The sequence below is a fragment of the Oxyura jamaicensis genome, chromosome 18 (genome assembly GCF_011077185.1).
Source record: "Oxyura jamaicensis isolate SHBP4307 breed ruddy duck chromosome 18, BPBGC_Ojam_1.0, whole genome shotgun sequence".
NCBI lineage: Eukaryota > Metazoa > Chordata > Aves > Anseriformes > Anatidae > Oxyura > Oxyura jamaicensis.
In genome coordinates this window covers 9,447,209-9,467,926 of record NC_048910.1, presented here as the reverse complement: position 1 = coordinate 9,467,926, position 20,718 = coordinate 9,447,209, and the positions used below count along the sequence as shown (strand labels likewise).

Here is a 20,718-nt window from a genome sequence, read left to right as displayed (position 1 = left end):
GCTCAAGGCTTCAAGAACGTATTCTTCCCATGGAAAAGCTCATGGGCAGGTCTCTCCCTGTATCCCTTTCCTGGAACGAGAGCATGACCAAAATCACACAAGGCACATTTCTTAAGACAGAAATGTTTTCAAAGCTCTACAATGAGAAAATTCTAGAGAAGCTTTTAGTTTTCTTGAAAAATAAATTCCAGGAAGCTAAAGCCAATAGTGTGCAGTTTGTACACTACTTAAAAGTTATTGAACATTAGATAACTAAATAAAAACCTGAATCAGGCAACTCTTATAGCCAGGACCTTTTTTTTCCTCTTACATGATGACAGATAAAAAAATCACCTATGCTAGGTGAGCATGTTTTTCACACTAGAAACATCTGAGAGAGTCAGGCACATTGTTAATAGCCTTCCCTGAAGCTCAGATTAAGCATGCTACATTCAGATGAAAATTCAACAAGGTGGAAGACAACTTATCTTGATCGAGGTGAACAGCTATAGCCCTGAGCTCAAAATGTATTTTTATTACTATTCTGAATGTTAGAAGCCCAACTAACAATATTAGAGAGCTCCCATATGTTGCTTCCTTTCCGCCATGCCAATGAAGAAATGGGGACAAATCCTGCTGAATCTTTTAGAATATTTAGACCCACACATGATGTGGGTCTATTCTTTGTTTTTGTTTTGTTTTGTTTTCAGGAATAAATGAAATAATTAGATTAATAAAAGAGTAAATAAATGTAGTGCAATTTCCTGGTCATAATCTTAGAACCATTCAGGTCCAGAAAGTAACATGGCTTGTATTTTAACTGCCCAACCACGTAACAACTGACTTCTGCTTTTCTCTCTCTAGGACTAAGTAACATCATAGGGATCATTGTCTACATATCAAGCAATGCAGGTGACCCAAGTGACAAGCGAGATGAGGACAAAAAGAACCATTACAACTATGGTTGGTCTTTTTATTTTGGAGCCTTGTCTTTTATCGTGGCTGAAACCATAGGTGTTCTGGCTGTGAACATTTATATTGAGAAGAACAAAGAGCTGAGATTTAAGACCAAGAGGGAATTCCTTAAGACTTCTTCCAGTTCTCCTTACGCCAGGATGCCAAGTTACAGGTACAGGAGGCGGAGGTCCAGATCCAGTTCTCGATCTACAGAGCCTTCTCCATCTAGGGACATTTCTCCGGTTGGCATGAAGATAGCAAGCACCATTCCCATGAATGAAATTTCCATGTACACCCTTTCCAGAGAGCCCTTGAAGGTTACCACGGCTGCCAGCTACAATGCAGACCAAGAAGCCAGTTTTCTGCAGGTTCACAACTTCCTTCAGAAGGAATTTAAGGAAGGACTCCACGTCAATATGGTCAACAGGAGAACAACACCTGTTTGAAGTACCTTCACTCCTCGTGCTTTCTGAAGAATTATCAAAACAGAACAGATCTGTCATGAAAGAGAAGGAGCGATGTGAAAATACCCTCTCACCTCTTTAATTGTGGCATGTGTTGAGGCAGCAAGTGGGGAACCTCTGGACCAACATAAAGATGTTACACGCTTGTAGCTTTTTTTGAAGCTATTTGGAGTTTGTTTCTTTCAGTTCTTGGTGTCACGAGATGAAGGTAGTTCATGTCCCTGCACTTTTGTAGTGTGTACAAAGTCTTGGAGAAACTGCGAAGGACTTGCCACCGGTGTGTTTAAAGGATTACAGAAGAATTGCTGTACGATTTTTTTTTTCTAAATTGAGATCCCTTACTACAAACTTGCAACTATAATTTATAACCAAGCCCAAGGATGAATACGAACTACTCCTCAAGTAATCCACTTCCGTTTGACACAGCGTAAGCTTTGCCTCTTTCCAAAAACAAACAAACAAAAAAGAAGATTATTTTTGAAGGCAACACAGTCTAAAACTGATCTGTGCTACTGAAACTGCAAAGCATCCGTGTGCTGAGTGTTACGGACTCCCTGACGGGGCAGTAAGGGTCTCCTGCCTGGGGGTGGAGTGTGTCCCTCGGGGCAGCGCGGGTGGGGAGGCGAGGGTGGGTGCAGCGCGAAACGCCTAGCAAGGGAAGGATTAAAGTAGGTGGGACTTGAGCATATTTGCAAACATCATTTCTTGCCTAACATTTAGAAAACTTGAATTCTCATTCCGACTAGCCCTAGTGCCTGATCCGGCGAGGTGCTGAGTGCTGTCTGTCAGGAGCAGGCCCCTATAGACTGCTTACAGCCAGGGCGAGGAGCAGAGCTGAGCCAGGGCAGCCCGTGCAGGCGCAGCGCCGGTTCCCTGCGACTGCATCCCCGATTTCCTTACTGCTTCACAAGTGCAACACTAACGCTACTGGAAACTAAGATACATGAGCAATGTGTGTAAGAAGATGAGAAGCTAATACGTTTGGACTAGCAAAACTTCCTGCAGCAACGGGAACTGAGCGTTAACAGAATGGATGACGACTTTGTATTTTTTAAAGTAGAACAAAAATAATCACCGTTTATGAGATATTTATTAAACTCTTTTTATTATGAATAAGTGCCGCATGGTGCAAGGTATAGTTGCTTTTAGATGGAAATGATGGTTCAGCCTAATTTAATTTATTTTGTAATGATGAATCTACTTACGTGCAGAGAGCCCACAGGAAACTCTATGCATCACCTAAGGGGGAGACTGATTTGCACCCTTTGCTTCTGTATGTTTCTAAAAGGGTCTGAAATCTTTTTTTTCTTTTAAATTTCTGCTTTCATTTTTACATTAAGGCTTGGATTCTCAAAGCTCAAGGGCCTGACTTAAGGTAGTTTAATTTGACAGTACTCATTCATTTTAGTGACCACTCAACCAAGCCATATGAGAATGAGGTGCCCGATTCCCCTTCAATGAATTAGGGGCAATGAGAGAGGAGCATCCAGCTCCTGTAGGTTCCTTTGAATATCCCTGTCATTTTTTTGTCCTGAAAAACTTTGCTACCAGAAGACTAGAAATGTGGTGACAAGGAAAAAGCATGGTTTGGAAAGCTGATGCTGGGAGATACCAGCCAAACTGTTAAAAACCTCTTTAGTCTTAATTCACCCTGCAGTGGCAGCAGCGTCACAACGCAGTGGTGGTTTGGATGTGAGGCTTTCAGCCGGTGGAACCAAGTCCTCCAGCGAAACCCTGGAGGAGCTGCCTTAACATCCCCAAAAGATGAGCCTCTCCCTCCCAAGTAACCCCTGCTTAGCCCTCTCTCCTTGCAAGAACCAAGACACAATTCTCAATTTTAAGTGAAAGTCTTCCCCTAGTAGCTGTTTTGGTTGTTTTTGCCCTCCGCTTGGCAGAGTGGCAGCATTCCTTTGGCAAACCATCCAGCGGAGGGGGGCTGGAGCCTTCATCCTCGCTTGGTAAGAATTTCCATTCAGGTTAAAACTCTGCTGGGATCCTTTTTCAGACCTCTGAACTCTGAGAGCTAATGCGAATGGAGCAATGGGAACTATTTAAGAGTAGAAAATGTTGTGCTACTTTCTGTATCAACACACTATGAAGAAAGATATTACACAAGCTTTTTAAAAAAAAATCAAACAGAGGCAGATGAGAAAACTGTTTTTTACCTACTTTTCGGCTAGGACAACGTAAAAGAATTCTAAAATTATTAAAGTTCTTGATGAAAGGTTTTTTTTACAAGAATCTTTATGCTTTCAAACAATAAATTATTTCCTACTTTTGGAGACTTCGTAATATTAAAATACTTTGATTAGCTATGATAGAAGTAGAAGTTTGCAATGAAAAAACCTTCTGTCTCATTAGTGTGTCATACTAAGTGCTAATTAATTTACATCTAATTATAGTCAATGTATTTTTCAAGTGCAATTTCCCAGAACTATTTGTTTCCCACTGTGTTAATAAACTAATAGTTAGAAATAAGTCCTCATCCGTGTTTACTGTAATTAAGAATAAAACCATTCCCTTTAAAACCAGGAGCTAGACATAGGCTGTTTTTTCTAAACTCATGTCCATTGAAGCGAAAGTGGATGGTGTGAGGTTTGCTTTGCGCCCTGACTTTGTTCTTTGAGTCACCATTTGCCAGTGGATGTGTTTAAAACCGCTCAGAGCAGGACAGTGCTCCCAGGGTGGTGCTGGACACACGGCCCGGGCAGGGAGCAAGGGCACTGGGGGTAATGGGGAGCAGGACGTGTGGCCTGGGGAGGATGGGGGCTGTGATTTAATGTCCCAAAAGTTACAGTCTCTGTCAAACTGCAGCACGCTGTTATTTCTTATAACAACTAGAGTTAAAAAAAAAAAAAAAAAAAAAAATCCAAAACTCACTTTTCCTGTAGAAAACTTTGGTCCTGACAAAGCTGAAAAATCTGCAGTATTCCTGATGTGAAGAGTAGTGACGTATCTGAAAGGAATAGGATTGTTCTTGAAATCACAGTGACAGTTTACAAAAAAAAATCTGCTATTCCTGCACATCTCTTTGTTCGTCCCTGGACAGCATCTAACACAAACTAGCCCCAGTTTCTCCATAAGGCCAACAGATATCATCATATCGTTAACAATATCGGTCTTTTGGTAATAGCCTATAACACGCTGTAACAGCAGACCTAAGAAGAAATGCTATTGGATCAGATTCCATTTTCTACAAAAAAAAGTTTCAGGTATACAGTCAGCCCTCTCTTCCTGGTTTCTTATACAGAATAGGAGTAAGACAAGAAACGCTTCATATGCCCATTGAATTAACAATAAACTATTTTTATATTTCCTTTCCTTTCTGTATGGATCACATATCCACAAGGGCTAATATATCACGTCCCTTGAGGTTACATTTCTGTCTGCAGTTCTAAAGTGTTATTGCCACTGTGCTTCAGTTCTGCTGGTGTAATCACAACCGTGTATAATGTACTTAATCCTTACTTTTTAAATAAACCATTTTAAATGTATTTGGGTTTGTGTGGAGAAAGGTATCTAGATTTTTAACTTCCAGATCCTCCAAGCTGAGCTATCTGTGTTTATTTTTTCACATTTCTATCTAGTTTGATTGCAGCTGGTTAGTGTTACTGGGAGAATATGAGATAAAACAATACTCTTGTGGTCCCACAGACCAAGGAATCTCCAGAGTAAGCTACCACAGCATTTCCAGGCATTTGGGTAGGAAACCCAGAAAAAAAGCTTCTAGTTTCCAGCTTAAGCATGGCCCAGATGAGACACACTCTGGTTTAGGTGCCTGCTAGGTGTCTCCTTCAAATACTTCTTTTAACTTTTCTTTCCCATTTCCTACACCTCCAGACTAGAAGAAGGCAGCGTGTGTGCCTGTGTCCGCCTGACCTGTGGCACGACCTGCCCAGACGCCTCCACACCCAGACCTGGAGCCACTGAAAGCTCAGAAAGAAGGGGGATTTAACAAAGAGCGATGCTGTTTGAGGGGGAAGCAAAGGAGTCCTAGTGGCTCCGGAAACTGGAAGAAAAAGAGGCCAGCGAGGAGGATGTGCCATTTCCTGATGAGAAAACGAACTGACATGGGAGGTGCTGAAAATAAAACAGACCTAAGAGTGCTCTGCACCTGTCTGCAGGGCAGCTCATCTTACGGCTTCACCAGAGCCACCGACCAAAAAGGCGATCGCTACCAAAAGAGACCAAGCCCGCAGGGAGGCCACGGCCAGCCCCACGCTTGGTGGGACCCATGCTGCTGAGATGCTCGGCTGGCAGATGGGCAGGGGGCTGCTTTTTTGTATGGCAAAGCAAAACACACACAGGTTTTCCTCTTTCCTTCTGTGAAGAAAGGATTTCAGCCCCAGATTTGCTGAAAATGCATTTGAGCTGAGCACATGCCCAATCTGCTCCACCCTGGGTCATTCTCACCTGTTAAGGGTCTTCTTGCTCTGCAAGGGGGCTGCAGGATTCGGTTAGGCTGGTTATGGGAAGCAGCGAGGTTGGCCTGGAAGAAACACAGAAATGTGCAAATGTTGGGGAATGGAGCCAAGTCAATGCCTCTGCCGGGGATAAAACAATGCAGTGACTGGTCTTGGGACACTTCATTTAGCATTTTCTCCAGTGGAGAAACACAACCAACCATGCCTCTCTTGCTTGCTGCTGCTAAAGTGCCACTAATTACAACCCCCCCCTGCTTCCCAACAGGTCCTCATTAATACTCTGTTCATATTTCATGTGATACAGATTTCTGAATGTGAATACTCACCAGCTGAGGCAGGGAGACTGCAGGAGCTGCTCCTCGGGGATGCTGTACCGCTGTCTTCTGGGTGTGCAGACAGCCCTGGGGGCCTCCTGTAGCCTTCTGCTCCTCTGGAAATCAGTTTTGCCAGACATTTTTGCCAGAATTCCCCCATGAGTGTGGGGAGAACAGATCCTGTGGATGCACAACCCCACAAGAGAAACCCCTGGGTTTCTCTCCTAGGGATGGGCGGCAGCAGGTCGCCCTTTTGGGCTGGGGACATTTCTCTTTAGCTGCAGTGATGTGAAGTGTCTGTCTTTTGCACTGAAGCTCTTCCAGAATTGCTCACACTCACTTTCATTTTAGTTGTTTCCTTTAGGAAATTCAAACAAACAAACAAATAAATAAATAAAATTAAAATTAAAAGCAAACCCTGAGGAACTTTTTCTGGTCAAGATACCTGAACAACAGCAGAAAGCGTGATCCTTGGCAACACTGGAAGAGACACAAAAACCTGCACCAACAAAAAAATTGAGTTCCCACCCCTGCAGTCCTTGTAGGTTGTAATTAATCTAAAGCACAGTCATTAGCACTTGCTTCCTCAGCATCCAAAGCCTTGCTTTGTGCCCACATTTGCAAACACTTTCCCATACTCAGCTTGCAGAGGACCAGTGGAGTTGGCAGCACCAATGAAGTGGAGTCAGGATGCGGCTCCCAGGATGGACTGACACCTAGTGAAATTCAACAAGGGACTACTTCAAAAGAAAAGGTAATACATTTTTTTATGCATTCCTTTTCTATTTTAAAGTCTGTTCCCTTTAGGCTTTTCTAGTTTCATGTGACCTCTTGGCTGTGGTTCAGGAAATAGAAATGCAAGCCTCTAATATTTCTCTCTGTGTGACATCATAATATTTTTATGCCTCAGAAAGCACAGTGCCATCAACCACTTGAAACACAATTCCTTCAGCCAGGGGGTAGTGTATTGAATGTGTACAACCAGCTCTGGAGTGTCCACTTTTGGAGCAGAACCAGCCTTCCTCTGGCTGCTGCAGCTAATGCAACCCGTTGCACAGCACAGGGCCCCACCAGCTGTTTGCACATCAGCGGTGACGTTCAGCTGATCCCAAAGGAAATAACCCCAGGGAAAATTGCCATTGTTGTCATGCCCTGCAGAGAGCTGCTTGCTGAGAAAAATTAAGTGCCAGGGGCTGTGTGGGAGTCAGGTAACGGAGAAGGGCTCTCAGCACCTTGTAATTGCCCTCCTTTTGGTGGCACTGTTCAGTGCTGCAGCCCTGCCACTTCCCCAAAATCAGCCTGTTACTTCCAGTATAAAGCAGGCTTTGGGAATCAGCACAAATGGCCCATTATTTTTTATTTTCTCCCCTTTTACCACACTCACCTTTCACCATTCACTCATTGCTTTGGATTGTCCTCGTCAATTTGAGCTCGCGCCTCTGCACCTGTATTTTGACCTCAAATTGGGGTGTTCATAAAACAGCACTCGAGCAGCTTTGACATTATCTTGACATGATAACATGATATTTGCAGATTTCCACTGACATTTTTTAACCATTGTTTTGACATTCAGGTACTGTCACTCTCATCAGTTTGACATTGCAATTGTAATGTCACCTCCACAATAGCCTTTGCATTGACTTTATCATCAAATTAGTTTTATAATCACCTGGAATATCAAAGCGAAGGAGAGAGATTGGGTCCAAGCACATCTGGGTCCCAGGGAACAGGAGTCTCTCCTAAAAACAGGCAAGGATGTGCTGGGCAGCCACTGGAGTTGCTTTACATATTGAGGAAAACCTGGAATGTGGGAAAGCAAGCACTTGAAAGATTTGGTATTAGAAAAAAACATGTAAAGGGAATAAATAGAAAACAACAATAAAAATGAACTGCAAAAAATAGCAAAAGTTGCTAGCTTCACCTCTGTGCAAATTTGCAGGGTTTTATTTCTGTTGCAGCCTACCCTGCACGGGTACAGCCGAGGGTTGCTGTCGGAAAGGGTTTTTTCAGTTTGCGGTCTGGAGCTGACTGGTCAGGGCAAGGCGAACCCTACAGGGAAGGGGGAGCCCTGGGGACAGTGCAGTCCTGGGAGATGCAGAAGAAATGTGAAATCAAATCAATTCTGTCAACAGTTCCTAGGGAAAAAAAAAAAAAAAAAAAAAAAAAAAAAAAAAAAAAAAAAAAAAAAGGAGGGAGGAATGCCAAATCATTTTGTTTCAATGTTCTCAAATGAAAAATCTTTCACTTAAATTGATGAAATATGTTCTTGTGATATAGAATCAGAGAATCATACAACGGTTTGGGCTGCACGGGACCTTTAAATATCATCTAGTTCCACCCCCCCCCGCCGTGGGGATAACATCTCATATTATATAATATATACATGTTATAATATACATGTTATAATATACATTATAAAATATATATATACACATTATAATATTTCAGGAGTTGAACCTTAAATATAACAAGAGCAGGGTATAAAACCTTTAGCTCCTTCTGAAGGGAACCAAAACACGCTCCTCCAGACCACTCAGAATACCTTAGGTTAATTCAAATTTAAATGTGATTAAAAACAAACAATACAATGAATAAGTTAGCTTATTTTGCCGCGTTCTTTATGCTCTGCCCTTGTGCCAGTGGCTCAGCTCCAGGCAGACGCCCAGCTCCAAACCTCTCCGTGCAGGAATGGCCACAGTCTGCAGGCGCGCGCAGGCGGTTTGTGGGCTCTGGCTCTGTTATTAAGCTATTTAGGATCAGACTGAACTCAGTCCCAACGCTATTATAAACACAGATGTTTTAGAACCTAGCTGAAAAGTTAATCATCCTATCAATGCCTATTTCTGGGCATGCTGCAAGTCAGCAGATTAGAGCCTTTTAGCAGCAGCGGTAGCGACTCTGGAGGAGCACCCGCCTGGTCGTGGGAATCCAAAACAAATGCGGGACGGGACAGAAAGCTGAGCTTTCCTCGTTACGTGCATTAATAGCCTCCTGGCTGGGGCGGCTGACACAGCCCAGCAGCTGGGGCTGACATTTGCGAAGGCTCAGACGTGCCAGCACTTCGGGAGCCCTCGCAGGGCTGCTGCGGGCAAGCAGAGCGGCCCCAACCCCGGTGGTACGGCCCGGGAGTGGTGGTCCCAGGAGCCCTGGCCTGAGGCGGGATGGACGACAGCAAGTCCCTGAAGGTGCGGCTGACCTTCTGCGTGCTGCTGGTGGGCATCTCGCTGCTCTTCGCGGCCGTAGTGACTGACCACTGGGCTGTGCTGAGCCCCAAAGTGGAGAATTACAATGCCACCTGCGAAGCGGCTCATTTCGGGCTATGGCGACTCTGCAAAAAACAGATTTATGTGCAGCAGCAAGGTCCCAAAGAGAAGGGCTGCGGGCCCATAAGTCTGCCAGGAGGTACGTACAGCCCCCCACCCATGCACGGGACGTCCCACCAGGCTTTGCTTAGGAGGCTGCAGGACGGGGTGGAAACAAAATACATCCCATGTCCCCGTGGCTCGCAGTCTGGCACCAGGCTGCATGCTGCTCTGCTCTTGTGCTGGGCTGTGGGTGCACCTCGCTTCCCTCCCTCTCGTTGTACCTCTGCATGGTGCTGCCTTGCACGTACGTCTGCAGCGGTCTTTGAGTCATCGGCTCCTGTGCAGTGACAGGGGAGGGTAGAAGGGGAAAAGGATCAGACACGGTGGAAATCAGAGTGGAATCGGGATGGAGGAAATTTCACTGACATCAGCGGTGGGTATCACAGCACCCAGGCATGCTGATGGCAGCGGGCAAGAGCTTTAGCAGAAAGAGGATTTACAGGAGTGGCTCTAACAGACATAGCTGGGTCCTTAGGATTTCCTGATCCCTACATCCTTGAAGCCTGATCACAGGCAGCAATAGCTTGCCCCTGAGCTATTTCAATAACAACCATTTCTCAGGGCAGGGAGGAACAGAGAGCTCCGGTACTCATTGCCAACTTCCAAAAAGTCACAAACTGAGTTTGAAACAATCCCTCATCAGCTTGCTGCACCCAGGACCCACAGGGGTGGATCCCTTTCTCCATGGGTTGGAGGTTGGACTCGATGATCTTGGGGTCTCTTCCAGCCTGGAAATTCTGTGATTCTGTGATTCTATGATCTCCCAGAGCAGCCGATGGGGACCGGCTCGGCTGCTTTCCGGGAAGCCGATGGCATTCCCCTGGTAAAAGCAGCTCGCTACGTGCACGGATCGCAAAGTCAGCACCGCTCGCACCACGTGCACCAACACACCCCATCCGTGACCGAGCCGCGCTGCTGTTTTAGAAGGCTAATAGGGAACTGGACTCTTTCCAGAACAGAAATAACAGGACTGCCTTCACACTAGCCTCGCTGCTGGAAATAAAATATATATATTAGCACATGCTTGAAAATTTCCTGCGAAAAAACCTTGCTGCCTGTGCTTGCTGAATGTTACCACGATTCTTTACCTATTTGGCCAAATTATGTATTGTGGAGAGAGGAGCTCAGCTGCTGCATTCAGAGCTGCCTCTAACCAAATTTGGGAGTGTGTCATCCGTGTGCTTGATGTCTCTCGCGTAGGTACTTACGCGCCTGGAAACATCTTCTGCCTTTCCTCGCATGGGGAGCAGAACTCCCACAAAAGGAAAATCATAGAAATTGGTTGATAAACACCCAAAGTGCACAACTGCAGGGTAAATATAAAGCTCATAAATATCCAGCTGTCTCCAAAAAGCAGCTTTGCAGCCAGGGCAGCATGAAAGCAGCTCCTGGCTTTGACAGACATCAGCATGTGCTCTCAGTGGCATGGGTCGCGTCCCGGCACTGCCTTTCTGCCGGGCACCACAAACAAACCTCTGCTTATGGACAGGCTGAGCCCACTGCAGACAGGCTGGAGTGTTTTCTCAGTTTTAAAGATATTTTGGAATTGAGATGATGTCCTGTGTCATAAGCAGTATCCGAGGCTTGAAAGGGCATTGCTGTTGTAAAGTAGTTTTAATCCCCATTTTGCTCAGGTGGAACACCCAGCATGGGGAGGTGGGGAGTTCGTGGTCCACATGGGTCAGGGCTGCTAAATGCCGCCGCGCCCGCATGGTACACATTGGATTGATTTCACACTTCTGGGAAGAGATGTCAGCAGGGAGACACCATGGCTGCGAAACCTGCAGTGGTCAAGAAAATGTGAATGAACCACCGGGGAGCAGAGGAGATGTGGATATTTGTTTTCCTGAAAATTGTGAGATGTAGTCAGACATCACTGCCAGGAATGGAAAAGAAACATCAGAATTTATCACTGCGTTAATAACCATTTACCAGTCACTCCCTGAGAAGGAAATGGATGGCACGATTAGCATTATTTATTAGGTTTTGAGCTCAGCACAGTGCAAAATGTGCAGGATGCATTGGTTTGCAGCCCACAAAGCAGATCTTTGATTTAGGCAGAGCTTTTAAATTTTACAGCGCTCTTGCGAGGATGCTGACAAATTGGATAAGGTTCAGTGTCCTGCTGTAAGAAATAAAAGGACCAGGGGGATGGCCATTAAAACTGGGAAAATTCAGACAAATACTGTGGCCAGTGGCCCACTGGGGCACTTTACCACTGAGTAGGACATGGTTCGCATCCACTGCCAGGTGCTCCAGTGTAAGAGTTGTCCTAAAAGGCATGTTCCTGTGCGGCAGCGGGGATGTTCTATAGCCAAGTGTGCTGCAGGCAGGTTAAAGAGGACCTTGTGAGTATGGGAACAGGGGCTCGGGGAGATGGAGACAGAGAGGAAAAGAACTAGAAAAAACTGGCTATCAGCAGGGCTGTCTTGTTCCCCATGTCCATACAAGGAACTCTCTTTGCAAGACTGGTATGAAGTTAAACCATCCCCAGACTCTGTGTTTCATAGCCCTTCCCCAGGTCAGCTGGGGAAGCTCGGAGCCCAAGGCCTCCCCCTCTGCTGCTCAGCCCCCACCTTGACACCTCCTCCAAGCACAGCAGCAGGTCCTGCCCCCAGGCTTACCAGAGGTGGGAACCTCGGATTAAAAGCATCATCACTCATCCCGGATTTTCTCGCCATCCAGCATGCCACAACAATGCTCGTGTTCATCTCAGATTCAGGAGCAAGGTGTCCTCCAGCCCCTTCCCAGCCCATCACTCTGACACTGACGGGTGGCAGCTCCCACCTGGAAACCCTGCAGGCCCCAGATATCCCATGGCCTCTGCCTGTTCTTCCAGCAGGAGGCTCAGCAGTAGTTCTGTGCTGTTGCATTTCTGCTGTATCTCGTGGCTGCAGTAGGTGCCATCCAGCCCTGTGGTGGTGAGCAGCAGGAGAGGCAGGCCCTGCGTGAATAGGGGAATGATGAATTGTCCCATTTGCCCCTGCACAGTGGTCATCCAGGAGTGATGGATCTGAAGGGAAGGGGCCAGGAGGGCTGTAAGGGCAGGTGACCTGGAACGGGGAGGACAGCGTGTGATACACCACACGTTGTGTCCCTGCAGTTCACCATGGCCTTAATGACTGCTGAGCTCCTGGGCTGGTCACATCAGCACACGGAGGTGACCCCGTGGCAGAGAGAATGCGATTAGGGGTGGAGAGAAACAAAGATCGCCACAAAATTTTCATCCATTATAAAACCTATTTTAAATCCTATCCATTATGTAAATGTGCTGTGACACAAATGGGCTTTTCTCTAATTCATGATGGCACCAGAGAGGGATTGAAGTGCCTTGAATAATAGGGAACCTTGTTGATATAGATATTCCCAGCTCAGCAGAGCACCAAAAGTGTCTTTAAACTGAAAACAATTTATCACTTCACCAAAAGCAATCTGGCTATATTTTCCCACAGCATTTTCCAAAAGCACCTTCCCTAGAGCTAACCCACTTATATGATAGCCGCATTGATCACACCTTTGCAGAGCTGTGCTGTCAGCCACAAGACACAGGGCTGCCAACAATCTCTCTCTCTCAAAGAGATTTCCATGTGCCCCCCTCTGCTGAGCCTTTGCAGACTGGAGGGCAGACGGGGCTCTACTGGTTCACCTCGCACGGCCACACATGCTGCGTCCCCCATCACACCATCACTGATGGCTTCAGCTTGGGCTTTGGATAATCAGCATGCTTGGGACTTCCTTTGACATCAGCCATTTCAGAGAGTTAATTAAAAGCCAAAGCAGTCAATCCAAGATGAAGTGTCCTGGTTTCATCCCACCTCCTTCCCTTTTAGCACAGGAAGCAAAGGATCACCAAACCGAGGTCACCAGCCTGGACGCTCAGCCACAGCCACCACTCAGGCACTGGCAGAGGTGCACAGCCTCCATACAGCCTCTAGTCTGAGCCTCAAAATTTGCAATTTTAGATACTGAGCTCTGAGTTCAACTACGTTTCCTCCAGTCATTTGCAGAGTTAATAAAGAACAGGTCAGGAGATGCCAGAGCTGAACATTAACCTAATCTCCAGCAAGGAGAAGCTGCAGGTGAAATAAAAGTCAGCTTTGAAAATTAAGTAGACAGCAGCATCTCAGAGGAATCTTTCACTAATGGGCCCAAAAACACTGCTTTAGAATTGCCCTGTCTCCTGGGAAAGAGAAAGTAAGTCTTCCTTGAATGAGTAACTCTGAAATCTGCCATTTACATGACAGAAGAAAGAAAAAAGAAAGAAAGAAAAAAAAAAAAAAAAAAAAAAAACCACCAGGTAACATACAGTGCTCTGGTATCTTCTTGCCATGAGGAATTAATGCTGTAAATAAGCAACAGATGCTCTTTGTGCCCTCCAGGCAGAGGCCCACAGCACATCCTGCACCCGGGGCCTTGCTCAGGATCAGGCCACGGCTGCAGCCCGTGCTGGGGCAGCACAGTGGGGACATCGGGCAGGACCACAGAGTCCTCGCAGATTTCCTCCCAGCACCTCCTGGAAGTTAGCACTAGCTCTGTTATTTAACAGACAGGAGATGCTGGTACTAACGGTGGCCCCTTGCACACATAGGGTGGGTATTTCGAGCAATCCTGGCACGACCCCCCTGTCTTGTGAGAGTCAAACCAGAGGGTGCAGGAGCGGTGCTGGGCGGTGCTGAGCAGGCCCTCTGCAGTCCAGCTCGGCCGAATAGTGCAATCAGAGCTGGCGCCGCACAGCGTGACTCCGTGATTGCCCAGCTCCAGCCAAATTCTTTGTGAGCAACTGTTCTCCCAGCCCCGCGCCCCTCCAAGTTTTCAATTAAAGAGGTTATAAATAGCCAGGACACACTTCACCCTCACCCCGCTGCTGCCAAAGCTTCGAGTCAATAAGCGGTGGCCAGACACTTCCCCATCCCACTGGGATCCTGAAAGCAGAGCTGGCTCTGTCCATGCAGAAATGCACTTTGCAGCATGGTTGAGACAGGAGCCCAGATGTCAGAAGGGACCATTGGAGGTCATCTGGCCCAACCCCAGCTCAAGCGGGATCACCTGGACCAAGCTGGCCAGGACCTCGTCCAGATGGCTTTTGAGTATCTCCAAGGCACCCCAGCCAATGGAACTTTATACACCCAGCCCTGAGCTGCCCTGCCATACCGAGTCTTTCAAAACAGCCCAAGTTCCGTATGCCAAGCATTTTGTTCCTGCCTGTGTCTTTCTTGAGAAAGCAGGTGGAGAAAGCAAAAGCCAGGGAGAAGCTTCATTCCTCTAATTTCAAGCCTTAAGATTTTCTTGACTAGATTATAACTGTTCTTCTACTTGTATCCATCTAACTGAAATAGTATTTCTCCTGCATGTTTGCATCTACCCCAAAATTCCATGTATGTAGACACAGCAAGAACATCTGCTCTCTTGTTGAATCTCACTAGGCTGAGTATTAAACCACCTTGTGGCTGTTGGGAGACTCAGCTTCCAGCTTGCCTCCACCCTATATGCCCCCATTCCACTACCTCAATCCCAGTTCATCTTCTAACTCCTCTATAAATACCCCATGTACCCAGCAGCATGCTCACATAAAGTCCAGCTGAGGAAAATCCAGTAAGTTCCCACTAACTCCACTATCATCAAATTAACTTAGCAGACTGCTCTGATGAGAGCAAACTTTGGTGAAGCCACATTTGTGAGAGCCTCTTTTGCCTTGACTCGTATGGTCTTCCCTTTCCTTTTGTCTGCAGATTCAGATAACTTTTGTCTTTACGGTCTGACAGCCAAAAATAGCCCTTATAGTAAAACACCATCTGCTCTGCTACACTGCAGCATCCTCACCTCTGGGACCCCCGTGGTGTAGTGACCCCCCCATGCAGCAAACTGCATACATATATCCCTGCCAGTCGCTGCCATGCAGGGCCTACAGGCTGGAGAAGGGAAGGAGAGGGAGGGAGAAGGTGGATGGGAACACTTCACCCCCCCTGTTTGGAACCCAGGCTGATCACGGGAGTGGTGACCCTCCTACGGCAGGCGCTGCTCTGGAGCAGGAGGGCAGTGACAAGGGGAGGTGAGCGGAGATGCCAGCTCTGCTGCAGGCACGGCAGGTCTCATCACCAGGAAACAGCCACAGAAAGGCAGGGATGAGTGATGGCCAAAAGAATGAGAAAAATTATCGGTAATTCATGCTTTAAATAGAAGAGCAATCAGTGTGCAAAGCTCTTGGAGGAAGAGGCTTACAAAAGGCAGCAGAGGCCGTGCCCGTGCCAGAGCGGGTTGCCTGGCAGGCACGTGCCACTTGTCTGCTCCTGAATAAAACAGAGCCAGCTCGGATTTCTCTGTCACCATCCCCTCCGCTCAGCCTTGGCGGGTTGGGGTTCAGCTGAAGCAGAATGACTGACACAACATGTCAAGCAAAGTGGAGGTATTAGAGGAAGCTGTCAAACTGGCAGCTTGACTCCGCATCGTTCTTTTGTGGGAAATGTTCCCAAGAGGACACCCGGGGAAGCACAACTGTCAGGGCCATTTAAGCACCCCCCGAAGTGTTCTGATAGATCAAGGCCCAAATCCTTGAGATCGGTCTCCTGCTGCTATTCTTGCTCTTAAAAAAGGCATTTGCTGAATGTCTGCAGCAGAAATGAGATCCCATTAGTCCCTACCCTAAAAACACTGTGAGTCCGATATATTAGTAAAAAGCAAAACCCATTTTACTGTGTTTTATTAGAGGTTTCCAAGAGCACAACATTAAATTTCCTTTTCTCTTTCAGAACAAACCTGCTCCTACTTCAAGCACTTTACTCCAGGAGAGAGCTCGGAGATATTTGAAGTAACCACCCAGAAAGGTAAGAATCATCCTGAAAACTTTTTCCTGCCATTGCACGAACTGGGGTGCACACAAGATGTAAGGTAATAGGGTACCTGAAACGAGGGCTCAATTCTGGCTTCACTGAAAGCAGTAGAGGAATTTCTATCAGACACCATCACAAACGCTGCAAAATGTCTTGCCAGCATAAAACATCACATCAGCAGTGTCTGTGACATTCCAAGACTCTACCATAGAAGGAAGAAGAGGTTAATAAAATCTAAATAAATAAACCTCACCCCAAGCAGAGTCTTGACCCTGAAAAGAAGTAGAGAGGCTCTGTGAAGACCATTAGGACTTTTATACTTGATATTGATTTTGTATGAAAGTCATGTGAAAGCCAGAGTGCTCAATGGAAGGAAGGAACAGAGATCCTATAAAGACATATACAGTCAGTGTTTACACAGCATGGATTTTGAAAACAGCCTTTCACAGACCAATTTCACATTTCTAATAATTCCCTGATAAAGCCAAATATTTTTAGCATTCATCTAGCAGGCACTGCTCTCTTTCTTGCCCTTTCATTAAGAAGAAATTCCTTTCCACTTTGCCACACAACTTAGTGTGGAGTAAAGGAGCGGATGATTACATTACACATGTTAACCAATGTGCTTTGTTTCCAGTAGAAATGATAATGGTAGAAAAGCCTGCATATGGCTTTCTGAAAAAGCAATTGCCTAAAACAGGAAAGCCTGGGATTTTTACATTAATAGAAGAGCATATACCTTGGCTACTTGCTCTTGTTTATTGATTTACTATTAGATCCAGCCATCTGATCTTAAAAATGTATCTGATGCCTTCTTTGTTATTTCAGAAAAAAAACATCAGGAATAACTTTTTTTCTTTAAAGTAAAAGAAAAAGCTTAAGCTACGGCAAATGATTTTACATTGAAGCTAACTGTTTCGGGCAGTTCTAGCACATAGTAAAGAAAACCAAAAAGAGAAACTTCAAAGAAATTATAGTAAAATAGTGGTATGAAAAGCAAAGAGAACAAAGAGTGATATGCTTTCCCTTTCACAGAAATAGCTCCATTTTGATGGGAGCTAATTAGTAACAGGCAAAAAGATTCGTCATGATTTTGCCTGGAAGACACATTTTTTAAATGGCCTGAAAGGTAAATATCATCAGATACTGTGATATTCATGCATGGCTACATGTGCTAAATCTTAAACTGATCTGAAAATGAATGCAATACGTAAATGAAGGCCTGAACTATTTAATTAGTGATTCTTCCCTTCCATCCAGGCACTGAACTGTGCCTCGGCTGGGTGAAGTGTCTACCATCTTATCTGGTTTAGGAAAAAAGCAGGATATTTTATGGAGGGTTTAATCCTATGCCCTGAAGAGGCTGAGTTTTCATAGAGCTGGAATTCATTGTCTTAAAGATAAAAAAACATATATATATATATATATATATATATATATATATATAAAAAAAAAAAAAAAAGCCGTGCAAACAGTTCACCTCTAGCCTCCTGCCTCAGTTTCCTGCTCAGATTTTGAGCCCTCTGGAGCACACAAACGTCCTGCATTGGTACAGCATCAGCACTGGGCACAGGGGCCTTGTTGAGGCCCTGCAGTACAGACCTAGCACAAAAATAGCACAGAGCTGCTTATTTACTCTGAGAGCAGAGTGTGGAGTGATGGAAGAAATGAGAGTGTGGAGCCCAGAAGCCTTCAGCAATAACATCTATGCAGCAGAGCTAAAACGGCTCCAGTCCAGAGCTTCTTCAGGCTAACACAGGTGCCAGTTGGTCTTTCAGTAACTGTTAATAAAATGATTTTCCCCTCTTCTGTTTTTATATCATTTGCATTCCAAAGATACGTGGCCAATACTTCCCCCTGCTTTTCTTTTAGGGAAATACTGGATTCATCAGAGCCCCCTCCCTGCAGCATCAGGACCTATTTTTCTCTGAGTGACCTACTGCAAAGTCACAAGAGTTGATGGCAGCATGCTCAAAATCTGCAGACATTCACATTTTTTTGTGTGTGTTTCTTTTGCCTTGGCAGAATACAGCATTTCAGCTGCAGCCATTGCCATCTTCAGTGTTGGCTTTGCCATCATCGGAACAATCTGTGTCCTCTTATCCTTCCAGAAGAAGAGGGACTACCTGCTGAAGCCAGCATCCATGTTCTACACCTTTGCAGGTACAAGGGTCACTGCTCACTTAGTTGCACTCGGTTCATAGTACAATATCAAGAAACTTAGATAAACCCTGGGCAGATGGAGACACTTCTGAAAGTGCTCGGAAAGTGGCATTGTTTTCCTAGTTACAGTGGGATTACAAGTCCCCGTGGGGTGCTCCAGTTGAAGAGTTCTGGAAATGTCAGTTTTAACCAGCAGCCTGTCTGTATTTTCCCCAACTACCTTTAAAATGGGCATTTCTAACATATTCAGTGCTGTCTGCAGTCTAAACCAGAGGTAGTCACTTTTCCATCTCACTTAGTCTAAGCACAATAACACATTAAGGTTCAAACCAAAGAAACAGCTGATCCAGGCCCCCAGATATGCAGCTGTCTCCCAAAAATACAAAGATCACTTTTTTACATGAACTATCACTTCCTTGACATGCCACAATGACTGAAAGACAGAGGTGCAAATTGTCACCTCAATAAAACCTTCATTCTACTTTTGGAAAAGCTCCCTAAGGAATGCAATTATTCCTCCATCACTTTGAGTTTCCCATCCAAGCCTTCCTAAAAGGTAATGCTCAACAAGTCACCGGCTGACTTACATAGCCTAGGCTATAGCAGAGATCTGAGCACTTGCTGGCATTGGTTCCTTCAAACATTTGAGTCAATGACTCACCTATGAATCTCACTGCAATTCCTGTATGCTGAAAGGCAGATGAGGTGGTTAAGGATGAAAAATTGACAGCTGGTTATTCAACCCACTGCTCTCATCTTCCTTCAGGTCTCTGCATCATCATCTCCGTTGAAGTCATGAGACAATCTGTGAAAAGGATGATTGACAGCAAGGAGACAGTCTGGATTGAGTACAGTTACTCCTGGTCCTTTGCCTGTGCCTGTGCCTCCTTCGTCCTGCTCTTCATCTTCGGAATCGTCCTCCTCCTGATCGCGCTGCCTCGCTTCCCCCAGAACCCCTGGGAGACCTGCATGGATGCAGAACCAGAGCACTGATGTTCCCCAACCCGTGGAAAAAGCCAGAGAGTGTTTTGAAAAAATTTATATTTTTTAAAATGTCTCAATCTCGCTATACAATGTGCACTCCGTTAACTAAGTCATTATTGAAACAAGGCATCTTCAATTATAACTCTTGCTTTGTTGTTTTTTTGTTGTTGTTGTTTTAACGAAAGAAGAGAGAGCATTCAGATCACCAGTGTGGGTGAATGGCACTCTGCTCTCTTACACCTCCACCCTGCTGGAGGCTGAGAGGCGATTTGCAATTTGTTGATGCCTTGTGCCAATGCAGCTGGGCGAAAAAATGCACGTGAGACAACTCGTGCTGCAGAGGAGACAGTGTTCTTGGGGTGTGCAGTGTAGTTAGAGCTAAAGAGCTTAAGAGATATCAAGCCTTTACTCCTCACTTGTTCAGACACTCCGTGAGAAATTTCAGCTCCGTGGGAGTCCATCTCCCATCTGTGCCATACTCCTCTGTCTCCTGAGAAGGGTTAGCTCACCACCTAAATCTATTGGAGAACCTTATGCTGTTCTATTAAACTGTTAAAATAAAAATTTAAAAAAGACTTTGCCTAGCATTGGGATAAACATTTAACCTACTGATTTACACCCTGCAGCTCCATTCTGTTGAAGTAAGAACAAAACAAAACAAAACAACAAAAAAAAAAAAGCAATTTCTGTTCAACTTTGATGGCAATGCCAAGACATACTAAAAATTAAGAATGATATTTTCCTTTAATAAAAAGCACAATCTTCTGGTAGCATGATTTTCTGGAAAATGATTTTGATGGATGAATCACCTGGCCCATCAATTTCTGCTGGGTCCAGTATTACAGTGTAATTCTCAATGGTATTTATTGTACGTAGTTCTCATTTCTTCCTCATGAATAAGCTTATTAAGAATATCATGCTTTGCTTGCTGCATAGGTATATAAAAATATATATAAAGAAAAATCCTGCGAGGTGGCAGACAAGAAGGAAAAGAACCAGGAGAGTCAGCCCCAAAAATACTACAGAAGTGCAATGCTATTTACACACGCTTGATGTACCTGCCTGACGCATCGTGGGTGAGCGGTGCTGGCTGTGCTGCAGAGCCCAGTGCATCTACCTGGCCCCTCCAGCCCAGCCCCAAGAGGCATGCATCTGTAGCTTTTGGTTGTTTGCAGTTCAGTTTTTAGAAACTGCTCAGCATTTTCCCCTTTCCTTTTCCCTCAAGTAGGAAAAAGTATTTG

At 45.3% G+C, this 20,718-nt stretch overlaps 2 protein-coding genes across 2 annotated transcripts in view; both read left to right on the top strand.

The window, feature by feature from the left end:
* The window catches only part of CACNG4 (calcium voltage-gated channel auxiliary subunit gamma 4), a 40,993-nt gene extending 36,397 nt beyond the window's left edge, over positions 1-4,596 (top strand). Inside the window, exon 4 of the mRNA XM_035342500.1 lies at positions 844-4,596. Coding sequence (XP_035198391.1) covers positions 844-1,382 — 539 coding nt within the window. The 3' untranslated portion in view covers positions 1,383-4,596. The remainder of the gene's footprint in view (positions 1-843) is intronic.
* A 4,517-nt stretch (positions 4,597-9,113) lies between these two features.
* CACNG1 (calcium voltage-gated channel auxiliary subunit gamma 1) lies at positions 9,114-20,247 on the top strand. Its single transcript, XM_035342644.1, has 4 exons — positions 9,114-9,540; positions 16,250-16,324; positions 18,356-18,493; positions 19,260-20,247. Exons 1-4 carry the CDS (start codon positions 9,300-9,302, stop codon positions 19,484-19,486), a joined length of 681 nt encoding a protein of 226 aa, XP_035198535.1. The 5' UTR covers positions 9,114-9,299; the 3' UTR covers positions 19,487-20,247.
* Positions 20,248-20,718: the final 471 nt, after the last annotated feature.

Coding starts and splice junctions, on each gene's coding strand:
- CACNG1 (XM_035342644.1), top strand. CDS start 9,300: ATGGACGACAGCAAGTCCCTGAAGGTGCGGCTGACCTTCTGCGTGCTG. Junction 9,541..16,249: donor GCCCATAAGTCTGCCAGGAG/GTACGTACAGCC, acceptor TTTCTCTTTCAG/AACAAACCTGCTCCTACTTC. Junction 18,494..19,259: donor CATGTTCTACACCTTTGCAG/GTACAAGGGTCA, acceptor ATCTTCCTTCAG/GTCTCTGCATCATCATCTCC.